At 45.6% G+C, this 14,893-nt stretch overlaps 1 protein-coding gene across 4 annotated transcripts; it reads right to left on the minus strand.

The window, feature by feature from the left end:
* Nucleotides 1–389: 389 nt before the first annotated feature.
* Nucleotides 390–12,347, minus strand: Ppp1r14d (protein phosphatase 1, regulatory inhibitor subunit 14D). Of its 4 annotated transcripts, NM_001290796.1 has the most exons (5): nucleotides 11,813–12,136; nucleotides 10,028–10,092; nucleotides 1,035–1,118; nucleotides 897–929; nucleotides 390–694 (listed from the first exon to the last, which is right to left on the minus strand). In NM_001290796.1, the coding sequence occupies exons 1-5, from the start codon at nucleotides 12,068–12,070 to the stop codon at nucleotides 607–609; spliced, it is 528 nt and encodes a 175-aa protein (NP_001277725.1). In that variant the 5' UTR covers nucleotides 12,071–12,136; the 3' UTR covers nucleotides 390–606. The 4 variants fall into 4 exon arrangements, with proteins under 4 accessions (NP_001277725.1, NP_082380.1, XP_011238084.1 ...); NM_028104.4 differs by lacking the exon at nucleotides 10,028–10,092; XM_011239782.3 differs by lacking the exons at nucleotides 390–694; nucleotides 897–929; nucleotides 1,035–1,118 and adding an exon at nucleotides 5,046–5,127 and having other exon boundaries at nucleotides 11,813–12,347.
* Between the last annotated feature and the right edge of the window lie 2,546 nt (nucleotides 12,348–14,893).

A 14,893-nucleotide genomic window follows, 5' to 3' on the forward strand; every position in this document is an offset into this window, starting at 1 on the left:
TACACTGTAGAGGAGGGGTCAGCCTCCCTAGATGCTCCCGTGAGGTGTTTCCTGTGAGACCCAGTGAGGTGTTTCCTGTTGCCTCTTTGGCAGAATTCTAAACTTGTCTCTGCCAGTTAGGCCCTTCTTGTTAGTGACACCAGGATACTGTGTGCTTTCCTAACATGGCCTCTAGGCCTCACTATTCCAATCTCTTCAAATCTAAGCTATGTTCTCTGTCTTTGCATTCCCAACACCTATTGGCATGGAGATGGGAGATGATGGTGGGTGGATGATGGATGCATGGATTCATGATGTGGATAGAGCCAAGTGACTTAGGACATTGGTCTTCCAAGATATCACTTCCCGTCTCTCCCATCCTCAGCATAGATACACACCACACTCCCTTATTCTGGGTTCCTAAAGGTTTATCTTGGCTGCTAAGGAAAAGCATTAGACAAAACTACAGCTGACTCCCAGAGAGCCCAACTGAGAGCCAGCTGTGGCTGCATATGCAAGTGTGGGCTATACAAGTGTCTCTCTTTGTCTTCTGCAGCCCTTGTCCATATCCAAGACTTTTCAGCCAGTATCCAGGTCAGGAATGTGGATCCTGGCAGTGCTGAGGCTTCAGGAGATGGTCCCTCCAGGATTATTTCGAAGGCCTGCTGAGTCTCCGAAGTCTCTTGAGTTGACTGAGTAGCTCAGAGATAAAAGGCTGAGGGAAAGAGAACACTGAGATCAAGGCAGGAAATCACAGTCACAACGCTGTCCTCCTTAATCTGTCTTCCCACTGTCCCCAGAGCAAGAAATAGAAAGAAAGATGAAGAGCCAAGCGTTCCTTTCAAAGGCTCCTCTCTTATTTCTCATAGCTGTCCCCTTAAGTCTTCCTCCTAAGGCAGTAGCAGAAAGGGCCTTACCTCTCTGTTGCCTGGGCAGTCTTGGAGAATGGCCTGAGGAAAAGAGAGCAAGTTGAACTGAGCCATGTACTTCCCCACAAGCCCTCACCAGTCTCCCAAGAACCCTCCCTAGGCTCCAAGCCCAGCTTCCCCTCCTACCTCCAGCTGTGTCCTTTGATCTTCTGTTGACAAGTCCATGAGAGCTTCCAGATCAATCTCTGGCTCAGAAGATTCTTCTTGACCCTAGTTGACAGTGACAGACATCTGAGCACCTGGTGCTAGGAAGGCAGTTACTGACAGTACTCACCCATCTCTTCCTTCATCTGCTGATCTTCATACTGATCCCCCTCCTCAGCTAACTCACAAGGACCATTGATTTTACTATTGATAAAGGTTTACTAAGTACCTACTATATTCCATGCAAAAGTGTTAAGTTATACCAAATGAGGTCTTCACATGTTCCTGTACTCTCAGTGTTTAGGCTAAGGACAGAGGATCATGACTTTCAAAGCAACCTAAACAACATAGTGGGAAAAGGAGGGGGAATGCCTTGTGGAGATGGCTGATCAGATGAGCAGATCAGAGCACTTTGCTGCTCTCCCAGAGAACCTGAATTACATTCCCAGCACCCCATGGAGGCTCACAACTGTTTACAACTCCAGTTCTAGTGCTTCCTGTTCCTTTTTTCTGGACTCCTTGAGTACTCACATTTGGAGAACAGATATACATGCAGTTGAAACACCTATACACACAATAAGATGTTTTCAGAGTGTGGTGATAAACAACTCTAATCCCAGCACTCAGGAAGCAGAGGCAGGTGGACATCTGTGAATTCAAGGCTGGCTGGCCTGGTGTGTAGAAAGGCCAGTTTTAACAACAAAACCTTGTCAATGAGTCAATGTATATGAAATACACAGTATAAGCTGATCCACAGAGACGAAGTAGATCTATTCTTGCCTAGGGCTGAAACCTCATGGAAGGGAATGTGGGGTGACTACTAATACACTGGGACCAGGGGAATAAAGTATTCTGAAGTCAGGTTGTGGAAACCTTTGCTTATACCCATGAGATACAGAATACCATGGCTTTGTACACTTTTAAAAGTGTGTGAATTAGCTGGACATAGTGGCACATGACTTAATCCCAGTATACAGAAGGCAGAGGTAGGAAGATCTCTTTGAGTTTGAGACCAGCCAAATCTATATAGCAACTACCAGGCTAGCCAGGGCTATATGACTGACAATATGATCCTGCCTTTGAAAAGTCTACAGATAACTAACAGAGCAGTTACAATAGATGGTGACAGACAGATGCCTTGATAAGAGAACACAGGAGCCCATGGGAAGGAAGGCTCACACATGACCACAGTTCATGGGAAGGAAAGCTCACACATGGCCACAGGAATCCATGGGAAGGAAAGCTCACCAACCCAGGACTCTGGAAGAAACCATTCCTAAATCTGGAGCATAAGAAGTAACCATATACTGGGTAGTTCTGTCAGTGGAGTTATTGCAGAGCATGCACAAAGCCTTGGATTCAGGCCTCAGGACCAGCATAAAACCAGAATACACATGTAATCCCAGCACTTGGGAAAGAGACATAAGATCACCCTTGGCTATTAAACATGAGATGACACCCTGCCTAATAAATAAATAAATAAATAAATAAATAAATAAATAAATAAATAAATAAATAAATAAATAAATAAATAGAGAGAAAGAAAGAAAGAAAGAAAGAAAGAAAGAAAGAAAGAAAGAAAGAAAGAAAGAAAGAAAGAAAGAAAGAAAGAAAGAAAGAAAGAGGTGGGAATTTCTGGTTTCATTAGAGACCCAGTTTTTTTTGTCATGTGGTTTTTTTTTTTGTTTTTTTTTTTTTGGAGACATGGTTTTTCTGTGTAGTCCTGGCTGTCCTGAAACTCACTCTGTAGACCAGGTTGGCCTCAAACTCAGAAATCTACCTGCCTCTGCCTCCTAAGTGCTAGGATTAAAGATGTGCACCACCACAGCCCAGCCTCTGAAAACTATCTTATAAGAGGATGTTTTGCTGAGAACAGACACTTGGTGTTTTTTCTGGAAGCTGTCTGGTGAAAGGTCATGTGGTGTTTTGCTGGAGTGGATGCTTGAAAGGACACATGATGTTTGGGAAAAGTTTAAGTATGACCCAACAGACAGTAGATGACTCTCTGGCATTGGTTCGCCTTGCTTTCTTAACTGGTCTTTGCTTGTCATGACTCTGTAGAGAGAAACACACCAAAGAACTTCTGGTTGTGTTCTGGCTGTTTCTTGTCGCTTCAGTGGAGCCTCGAGGTTTCCTCTGGATTGAGCTGCTACTGCTGATTGCTGTTGATGTTTTGCTAGTGGACCAGACTGCTGACAACAAAGATTGGAATTGCCCCAAAGAACTACTTCTAACCAGGTCTATGCCCCGCTTGTCCTATTAGCTATCTTTCTCCCCTAGCTTTGGTTGGTGGGCTATAGGGGAGGTTGAAGGGTTTAAGAACCCTTATTAAAGTAGGTTTTGAAAAAAATATAAGCCTACAATAAGTAAACAAATAAACAAACCAACTTCACCAAATCCTGATGCTTAGAGGCAAGAGTAAGTGATAAGCACTAGATTATTCTCATAGTGAGAGCACACACTTGGTCTCAGCTCTTAGGAAGGTGAGGCAGAAGAACTGGTGAAAGCTTTAAGTTAGCCTGGGCTACATGGCAAGTAACAGAACAGCCAGGGTTTTACACACACACACACACACACACACACACACACACACACACACACAAGCCAAGGTCAGTTTTGGCAGCACACACAGTTGACCCCAGCATTCAGAAGGCAGAGCCAGGCTGATCTCTCTGTATTCAAATCCAACCTACTCTACATAATGAATTCTAGGTTAGCCAATGCTATACAATGAGACCATATCTTGGGGGTGGGGTGGGAGGGCTCAGCAGATAAAGGCACTTGCCACAGGCTGATCACTTCTGGTTGATCCCCAGATTCCACAGTGGGAGGAGAAAATGAATTCTCTGAAAGTTGTCCTTTGATCTCTACATGTGAATAATAACATATGTGTGCACACACTCCAACACGAATCACACATATATGAACACACACAATAATAAATTTTGGAAAACAAAAAACAGCAGGTGTGGTGGTGCATACCTTTAATCCCAGCACTTGGGAGGAAGAGGTAGACAGATTTCTGAGTTCGAGGCCAGCCTGGTCTACAGAGTGAGTTCCAGGACAGTGAGGAGCCCTGAGAAACCCTGTCTCAAAAAACAAACAAACAAACAAACAAACAAACAAACAAAAAGAGTCAAGGCAGGAAGATTAGAAATTCAAGGTCATCCTAGGCTACATAGAAGGTTTAAGGCTAGCCTGGGTGGCTAGGCGGGAGGCTGGAGAGATAACATCTGAAGTGCTTGCTACACAGGCATGAGGGTCTGCGGTGGATCCTCAGCACCTACATCAAAAGGTGGCCTGTGTCAAGTGCCTGTAATCCCAGAGGCAGGGCAGAGCTCGGAGTATCACTGGGACTTGCTGGTCTGCTAGCCTCACCTACAAACCAACTAGCCCTCAGTCCCAGGGAGAGACCTGATCTCAAACATACAAGGTGTGGACAGGCCTGGAAAAAATGTCTCACTGGTTAGGGGCACCTGCTGTTCTTGCAGCACCCACATCAGGCAGCTCACAAGCTTCTGGTAACTACAGGATCTGTCACTCTTTCAGCACGGACACTGTATGCCTGAGGTACATAAGTATAAATGACGGTAAAACGATCCTACACATAAAATAGGAACAAATGTTTTAGAGGTGTTCATTTTCTTTTATACATATAAGTGTTTTGCCTGAATGTATATGTGTACCATGGTGTCTGTGGCAGTCAGAAGATGTGTCACATCCCTTGGAACTGGAGTTATGGATGGTTATAAACAACCATGTAAGTGCTGGGAACTGAACCTGGGTCCTCTGTAATAACAAGAAGTGAGCCCAAACTCGGCCATCTCTCCAGTCACACAAAAAAAATCTAACAAAGAGTAGCTCCTGAGGAGTGACATCTGAAGTTGACCTATAGCCTGCACATGAGCGCATGCTCACGTGCACACATACACACAGAAATAATAATAGATTAATAATAGAATAAAATGTGAGGCATGGCTGTACATACCTGTTATCCCAATATTTGGGCTAAAACAGGAAGCCAGCCTGAGCTACATCATTTCTTCCAGGCCAGTTTGGGTTATAGAAGGAGACCCTGTTTCAAAGAACAAAACAGGTGCTGGAGAGATGGCTCAGTGGATTAGAGCAATAACTGTTCTTCCAATGGATCTGGGATCAATTCCCAGGACTCACATAGTGGCTCACAATTGTTTGTGACTCCAGTTCCAGTAGACCCAACAACATGGCCTGGCTTCTTCAGGTGCCAGACAGAAACATTCATACATATAAAATAATAATTAAAAAAAAGTGAACAATATTTCCAGACACTGGACAATAAAGACCTTGGGGCTGTGAACCAAGAAGGAATAGAAACAAGAGATTCCTTCCTAGGAGCAACTGAAGACCCACCCCAGAGGCCAGAAGACCCAAGTGATGTCACTGAAGCCATGTGACAGAGATCAGACCTGGAGAAGATGGAGGTAGCTAGAAGTCACTGGGCTGATTTCTGGGAAGGACAGTGTCTTAGTCAGGGTTTCTATTCCTGCACAAACATCATAACCAAGAAGCAAGTTGGGGAGGAAAGGGTTTATTTGGCTTACACTTCCATACTGCTGTTCATCACCAAGGAAGTCAGGACTGGAACTCAGGCAGGTCAGAAAGCAGGAGCTGATGCAGAGGCCATGGAGGGATGTTCCTTACTGGCTTGCTTCCTCTGGCTTGCTCAGCCTGCTCACTTATAGAACCCAAGACTACTAGCCCGGGGATGGTCCCACCCACAAGGGGCCCTTCCCCATTGATCACTAATTGAGAAAATGGCCTTACAGCTGGATCTCATGGAGGCATTTCCTCAACTGAAGCTCCTTTCTCTGTGATAACTCCAGCTTGTGTCAAGTTGACACACAGAACCAGCCAGTACAGACAGTTAAGCAGAAAGAGAACTGGGGCAATCGTCAGAGGAGACACTCTTGAGTGTGGGCTGAGGGCTAAGGTGGCCTTCAGGACCAACTGTGAGGCACTGAAGGCATGGAGGTGGGCTGTTCTCACACCTGATCCAGGACTGGACATAAATCAAATCTGAGCAATGACCTGAACACTTATTGTTGAGCATGCAGGAACTCAATAGAGACCTCAAAAAGGTCATTCTGTACTGGGAGCGCTAGTGAGTCCCTGGATTAAAGGCAACTAACTCCGACAAAGCTTAGAAAAAAGTCTCAGGTCCACAAGTAATACCACCAATAAAACAAGCCTCAAGAATCCTTGAACCCCTAGAGCAAAGTTTTTTTATTTGTCTTTTTTTTTAATTTCTAGTTTTTGGTGGGTGTTTGTTTGTTTGTTTTTTATTGTGGCTACCTTGGCTGGGGTGATGGCTCAGACATTAAGACCACACTAGGCATCTCAGAGCTGCCTGTAAGTGTAGCTCTGGGGAGTTGATGCCTCTGGCTTGTAAGAGCCCCCATTACTCATGTACATACCCACACATAGACATGAACACAACTAAAAATAAAAGATAAATCTTAAAACATATCTAGCTACTTAATATTCAATTCACAGTGTCCAGAACCCAATCATGTTGGATATAATTCTGTGATGGAGAACTTGAAAAGCATGTGAGAGAAGCCCTGAGCTTGATTGCTCAATTTCCAAAATCACACACACACATACCCCAAAAATCTCAGAAATGTTAGACATGATGGAGTTTCTAGATAGGGAGACGAGAAAAATAGAAAATAAGAAATACAAATGAAGTCTAGGCATGTGGTACACTCTTGTACCGTTAGCATTCAGAAAAGCTGAAGCTGAAGAATCAGGAATTCAAAGCCCACCTGGAAAATTTAGTAATCCCCTATCTCAAAATTAAGAGTAAAAGACTGGCAAAGGGGTGTCCAGGGATGCAGCTGAGGTGGTAGAGTGCTTGCCTAACATGCACAGGCAACCTCACAAACCAGGCATGGGGACACAGGTCTGTACCCAGCACCTGGGAGATGGAGCTTGAAGGGTTAGGAGTTCAAGGCCATTCTCAGTTCCATAAAAAGTTCGAAGCCAGTCTTGGCTATATTAGATCCTATCTCAAAGAAAACAAAAACAAAAAAAAACAAACAAACAAAAAAAAAACCCAACCAACCAACAAAGCCCAGACAAGCAGACAAGCAGACAGATGGATTAAATGGATGGAACTTAGTGGTAAAGGTCTTGTTTTGCTTGCCTCTTATACATGAGGTCCTGAGTTTAATCTTCAGTACCTTTCATAGTAATAGTAATAATAACAATAAATTAATAAAACCTATAAAATGTGTGGTGGCACAAGCCTATACTCTCAGCACTCAGGAAGCAGAAGCAGGAACATTGCTGAGAGTTTGAGGCCAACCTGAGCTACATAGTGAATTCTAGGCCAACCAGGGCTACACAGCAAGACTCTCTCAAAGCACCAAGAATAAAATAAAAGAGACATGGAAAGTCCCCGGAAGTGATCTTATTTTAAATAAAAGCTTTACCTGATGGGATTAACAGCATATTTAATTCCGTAGAAAAACGGTTTGAGAAGCAGCCCAGGGTGTGGTCATGGAGTAGAAGGTAGAACAGATCCTTGGCCTGCCCATCATCCATCATCTAACACTTGTGGATCAGAATCTCAGAGGGCAGAAGAGTCAGGACACGTGATGCCAGCTACTCTGAAGTCTTGGTTTCAAGGCTATTTTAGGCCATAAAGCCAGATCCTGTCTCAAAACTAAATACATCATTAAAGGTTAGGATTGGGGGCCACTGAGGTGGCTGAGTGGCTGGAGGTGTTCGCTGCACAAACCTGACAACCTGAGTTTGAGCCCTGGGATCTACACAAAAATGGAAGGAGAAAGCCAACCTCACCAAGCTGTCTCCTCTCCACACTGTGGCAGGAACTCTCACATATATATCTATCATGTGTATACACACATACACAATTTTTTAAAAGTTTATGTTTGCTTTTATAAAAGACTCCTGACCCTGAAACCATTACTATCCCATGTATGTATTCAATATATGTTGAACATGATTGACGCTACAGTGAAATGTTGATAATAGAGGAGTGTATCACAGTCCCAATATTTTTTCTTTCAAATCCCCTCATCCCTAGTGCCAAGGTCTTGCAACATGCTAAGCACATGCTCTGTCACAGAGCTCCACCCTCAGCCCTCACATATGGTTTGAATTCCCAGAAAATAACAGCCCTGAAATGGAAACTTCTGGTTTCTTTGGAAAGTCAGTTGTGTCCAATGGTGTTTTGCTGGGACAGACACATGAAAGAGTGTTTTCCTGAAGCGGACACAGGTGAGATGTTTTGCTAAGGCAGACACATGAAGGGACGTTTTGCTGAAGCAGACACAGGCAAAAGGTTGCTAAAGCAAACTTGTAAAAGGATGCACGACATTAGGAAGGACCCAACAGACGGTAGATGATGCTAGATGGCATTGGTACGACTTGCCATTCCTTAATGGTCATCCTATGTCATGACTTCATAGAAAGAAACGCACTAAAACACTTCTGGTGGTGTTCTGGTGGGTTCTTGCAGCTTCCTCAGACCTGGGCCAATTGGCAGAGTAATGTCAACTGAAGCAGACTCACATGGAGTTTTGCTAACTCAAACATCTTTACCACCCACCACCCAGCCCAACAATACTTTTTAAGCCAGGCAGTGGTGGCGCACACTTTTAATCCCAGCACTAGGGAGGCAGAGGCAGGTGGATTTCTGAGTTCGAGGCCTGCCTGGTCTGCAAAGTGAGTTCCAGGACAGTCAGGGCTATACAGAGAAACCCTGTCTTGAAATGACACCCCCCAAAAAAAACCTTTTAAAAAATTATTATTATTACTATTATTGTGTGTGGGGAAGTGCCATGGTCAGAGGATGACGTTGTGGAGTTGGTTTTCTCTATCCACCTTTATATGGGTGCAAAGGATCAAACTCAGGTTCTCAGGCTATGAGGCAACTACCTTCACCCGCCAACTACCTTCACCTGCCGAGTCATCTTGGTGGTCCCAACAATACTTTCAATTTACTTACCTATTTTGTGCTATATTCCCAATTCTTTGGTGTATTTTTATTTCAAGATAGAGTCTCACTATATCGCCCAAGCTAGTCTTGAACCTGCAATGTTCCTGCCTCAGCCTCCTCAATAGCTGAGTTTACAGGTCTGTGCCACCAGGTCTGACAGCCACATATTTTAAAAAGTTATTGCTTTAAAATGTCACTGCCTCAACAGGACCAGGAAAATCCAGTATCATGGAAATATAGGAAGTTCACTCTTGGTCCGCGGTGTCGCCTGCTGATTTGCACATTAGTTTTAATGCACACTTAGCAAGCAGAGGCAGAGAGTTCTCAGTAGATATCAGGGGACTGAGTGGTATGTGAGTGGGAAAAGTCAGAAGAAAGTGTGGACAAATACTTTCAGGGGCCTGATGTGAATGAAGAGGTTAAAAAGGCGGGGGCGGGGGGGAGGTAGAAGAAGTGTATGGAGCCTGTTGTTAACAAGAGGTCTCCTTAAATGTACAGCTGATTAAGCCAAATCCTCCAGGAACTTCTAGAGAACAGAAATTCCAGGGGCTGCAGATTGTTTGTATCCCCAGATTTAGTTTCTCACAGACTCCAGGCTAGGCTACACACCCATGGGGACATTGGTCCTCTGAAGAACGAAGGTTGAGTATCATTAAACAAGAGGCACATCCCTGTACCCGTCCCCAATGGTACAGCAGGGGAAAGGTAGTCAGGATAGGCCATGGAGGGGCCACTGGGAAGATAGAAGACAAGCTGGATATACTCGGAGTTGCCGTACCTCTGTCTAGATGCCCAGCCACCTGGACCTTCCTGGGCACTTAGTTGCTTCCTGCTGGCACCTTTGGACAGTTGCCATGGGAACAACAGGGCAGGTGTTTTATGCCAGTCATTGCCTGGGAGCAGTCCTCCCACATGCCTGTTTCCCAGTATTATGGGCACATTACAATATGGCTCCCACCCTCATCCTCACCTTGTAAAGTGGGTTCTTTGGCTGCTGCCTTCCTCAGTTGCTTGGGAGGACTTGCCCTGAGATGTCTGAAATATGAGACATTTTGTTCAAGGGCACATGAAACCCTTTGAAACAGAAACTTAGCCAGTGGGGAGGAGCTGGAAGTAGTAAAGTGGGGGTGGCTGGAGGTGCCCTGCAATACCAGAGTAGACAGGGAACAAGAAAGCTTACTTCTCTAGCTCCTAGCTCTGAAGCATCTCTCTACTCTCTACAAGCAGGCGAAGGATGCTTCAGCAGACCAGCCATGTATGCTAGACAGGCACAGGACATAGTGAGCTGCGACACTGAGCAGGCCCCATCAGTCATCCTTTCTACTCTCATAGCAGGACAGCTGACAGGCCTCACTTGCAAGACTCACAGGCCTGAACACAGGACCCAAAGAAGGAAAGAAGGGGGAGGGAGGGAGGGAGGGAGGGAGGAAGGAAGGAAGGAAGGAAGGAAGGAAGGAAGGAAGGAAGGAAGGAAGGAAGGAAGGAAGGAAGAAGGGAAGGAGGGCAGAAGAAGACAAACACTCATGTGAACAATGAGAACTCCTGGTCTCGTGGATTAGTCTCTGGGAACCAACCATGGGGCTTATACCCACACGGTAGTAGATTAAATTCCCATTGGCTGGCTGTTCTAGTAAGTACCCAAACTTTCTAGCCAGGGGCCAAACTATAGTTCTAGTCCATGGTTCCCTAGCTGCATGACTTTGAACAAGTCACTTATGTATTCCAGTAGCCTTGAATTAACTAAGTAACTGAGGACGACTGTGAATTTCTTACCCTCGCCCCCAGCTTCTACCTCCCGTAAGAATGTGCTGCCATGAACCACGTAGGCTATGCCGATGTTGGGTATCAGCCAAGGCTTCATCCAAACACTCTACCCACTGAGCTGCATCTGCAAACCTGAGTCTCAACTCTCAGCTGTAAGCCAGCAGCTACCCACTGGAGCTTGGGGGAGGGTTAAATCAAATAATGCATGTCCAGGCTTCGCACTGTGGCTAAGACATTGTAAAGAAGTCAAAACCTTATTCCTGATGGAGCAGTTGCTCCTGCTCTGGGGTCAGAGTTGACAGAGTCTAAGTGAGAAACTATTTACTACTTGCCCTGTGACCAGGGGCAAGATCCATCCTTCCCGGGGCTGAGGTTGAGGAAAGGCAGCCGGAGCCACACAGTGCAAGCCAGGGGAGGTCACTGTGTCAGTGTTCTCACTGTCTAGCTCTGCACTGCCCATCCTGAGATAGTGGGGCTGGTCCACATCTGTGCTGACAATATGGCACACGAGACCATCAGCACTTTAACCATTTCTATGTGACTTGGGATCTAAATTTTGAATTTCATCTCATCTTAATTCATTTAAAACTAAAAGCCATACTTGTACTGATAGGGACAGTATTGGACAATGTGGCTTTACGCATGGACGTACATTGAAGAGACATAAAACAACAGAGTCTAGTCAAGCATTTACTCTTCAACTGTCATTTAAATCTCAGAAAGTCTTAGCAAAGAGATATATCAGGCATGGACAGCCCCATTATACAGCTCAGAAACCGAGTCTAGGACATTCCCAGAAATGAAATCAGGCCTTTTCCATAGCACAAAGGGGTTACTGAGGTGGTTGAGACTTCTCTTCCATCTGAAGAAGCATGCTCCGTTTCATATCAGCCCTCCAGCCGCCCTGGAAGTCTCTGAGGAAGCTCTCAGAACCTCAGGACCCAAGCCCAGATCCATCCACAGTCTCCAGCAGCCCCCTCAAGCTACCCACCTGGAAGAGTTCCTGGACCTGAGCATCTACCCACTGCTCCATCTCCAGCCAGCGCTGCAGATGACCCCGGTCATACTTCACCGTCAGCCGGCTGGGTCTCCGGGACCTGGGCAACTTAGAAATGTCCAAGTGAGTCTTTGACTCTGAGTCTGTGGACGATGCCCTCCTTCTCTTCTCAGAAGCCCAGTGGACCTTCTTGTCTGGGTTGTCTGTGCCAGGGCTGGGAGATGTACAGGAAGCAGGGCTTGAAGACAGCATGGAGAGATCAGACTGTGCAAGGTGCTGGGAGAAACTGCCAGTCTAGGCAAGAGAATAGAGGGAAATGAGGGGACAGAGAATGGAGGGAGAGGCCCACAAGGAAGAAAGGAGGTGGGAAGAGGGCCAAGGCTCTTGGGAGGGGCAGGGGTCAAAGATCAATAGGTCTCTAGTTAGTGCCGGGAATGAACTTCCTAGCCTCTCTCTGCCAGCCAGTGGCATTCAGAGCCATATCCCAGCCTCCATTCTGCAGCTGCTGGAGCCCACAGTAACATAAACCTCAAACAAGCAAATGTCAAGAGGCTAGCAAGCCTTGAGAAGAGGAAGAAGGAGCCTTTGAGTGCTGAAGGGTGTGGGGCTCCCACCTGTCTTCCGGGATAGCTCTAGACATACGGTGACTAGGCTCAATCAACTGAAGTCCCTCAGCATCCAATCTTCTAGGAACTAGATAGTCTATTGCAGGCCTGAGCAGCTGTGGTCGGATAATTCTGGTTCCTGCAGGGGTAGGATTCCTCCTCAAGGTGAGGAGCCACCGAGGGCAATCTCAGCCAGTGGATAGAGTTCACAGATGGCTACTTCTGTCCTGTGTCTGGGTGTGTCTGGATATTGGCTTTGCTGCTGTGATTGTTAAAGGCAGATTTATGCAGCCTGGCCTACAAGACCTGTTGTCATTCTTAGAAGCCAAGTTTATGGTCATGTGACCCTCCCCTGATTCAGCTTCTTCCTGATAAAAGACACCTTCAGACCTGACTTCACATAGGAATCCTGGACTGGTAAACAAGCTTGCCATTTAAAAGTACTTTCATTATTCAGTCCTTTATAAGAAAAAATTTAAATAACTTAATGTGGTTCATTTTGTCTTGTTTTTCGTTTTAATGAACAGCTCAGAAAAACAGATAGAAAGAAAGAAAGAAAGAAAGAAAGAAAGAAAGAAAGAAAGAAAGAAAGAAAGAAAGGAAGGAAGGAAGGAAGGAAGGAAGGAAGGAAGGAAGGAAGGAAGGAAGGAAGGAAGGAAGGAAGAAAGAAATTTTCTCCCTTCTCCAGATGTAACCCCCAACTCCTACCATCATTTTTGGCTTTAGTTCTCTTGAGATAATGACTGTCCTTTTATGTGGTACCATCTGGTGTGTGTGTGTGTCTCGGTACATGCTGAGGAAGCTCTACTACTGATCAATAGCTGATTGTACTTTGGGTCTTTTACATGTTAATTAAAAACATATGGGCTGGAGAGATGGCTCAGTGGTTAAGAACACTGACTACTCTTCCAGAGGTCCTGAGTTCAACTCCCACCCAGCAATCACATGGTGACTTACAACCATCTGTAATGGGATCTGATGCCCTCTTCTGGTGTGTCTGAAGACAGGTACAATGTACATAAAATAAATAAGTAAATCTTTTTAAAAAACATATTGCCGGGCAGTGGTGGCACACGCCTTTAATCCCAGCACTCAGGAGGCTGAGGCAGGCAGATTTCTGAGTTTGAGGCCAGCCTGGTCTACAGAGTGAGTTCCAGGACAGCCAGGGCTACACAGAGAAACCCTGTCTCGAAAAATATATATATTCTTATGTGTGTAATGCAGGTGAGCCCATGCCATGGTGTATGTGTGGTCAGAGGACGGCACTCTCCTCTTTCTCTGTGAAGGAAACAGCCTCTCTCTCAAGGCTGTTTCTGTGGCACCAGCTAGGTGGACTGTGATCTGGGTGATTCTCCTGCCTCTGTCGTCAAGTCACTGATAAGAGTGATGGATTGCAGATATGCAGTACGTAGCACTGGGGACAGTTTTTACATGGGATCCAAGGACTGCACTCAGGTCACCAAGCTTACTGTACGCTAAGAACTTCTATACTCTGAGCCATCTTGCCAGCCCTATTCAGGTTGGCTTTAAATTTGCTACATAGCTGAAAACGCTCCTGAACCAGGGGTCAGGTCCCTTTGATTGATGTCACAGGCAGTTGTGAGTTGCCTGTCTTCTTGTTGTTGTTAGTTGTTGTTGCTGCTGTTGTTTCAAGACACGATTTCTCTCTCTTGCCTTGGCTGTCCTGGAACTCACTCTGTAGACCAGGCCACCAGCCTTAATCTGCTCTCACTCTTTCTCTCTCACAACAACAACAACAAAATCCATATTTACTTTGTTTTGCTGTGATAAACACCAGGACCAAAAGCAACGTGGGGAGAAAAGGGTTTATTTCACATACGGCTACAACAGCTGCATTGTGAAGAGAAGCCAAGTTAGAAACAGAGGCGAGAGCTGACACAGGGGCCTTGGAAGAGTCCTGCTTGCTGGCTTGCTCCTCATGGCTTGCTTAACCTGCTCTCTTATCCCATCTAAGACCACCAGGCCTGGCACCACCCACAGTGAGCTGGGCCCTAAGCCCCATTGGCTTGCCTAAGCCAATCTTAGGGAGGCATTTTCTTAATTGAGGCACCCACTTTCCAAATGACCTCAGTGTTGACAAAAACAAAACAAAACAAACAAAAAACAACCAACCAGCACCCAGCCCACATGGATGCTGGGAACTGAACTCTGGCCTTCTGCAAGAGTGGAATGTGTTCTCACCACTGAACCATCTCTCCAGCCCCAATCCTTGAACTTCCAATCATCCTGCCTTCACGTCTCAGGGTTAGACCCACAGTGGTTTATGCAGTCTGGATCATCTTGCACATTAGACAAACATTCTACCAACAGAGCTACATCCCTGGTCCCTGAGTCTTGTTATAACTTCTTTTTAGGTCTTATAACAGTTGCCTTAATGATGTGAAGTTTCTGTGCTCAGTGTATTGACGTCTACTATTACATGTTGGCTCCTGAGAAACAGCTTTAGCAA

Source organism: Mus musculus, chromosome 2, assembly GCF_000001635.26.
Source record: "Mus musculus strain C57BL/6J chromosome 2, GRCm38.p6 C57BL/6J".
NCBI classification, from domain to species: Eukaryota; Metazoa; Chordata; class Mammalia; order Rodentia; family Muridae; genus Mus; species Mus musculus.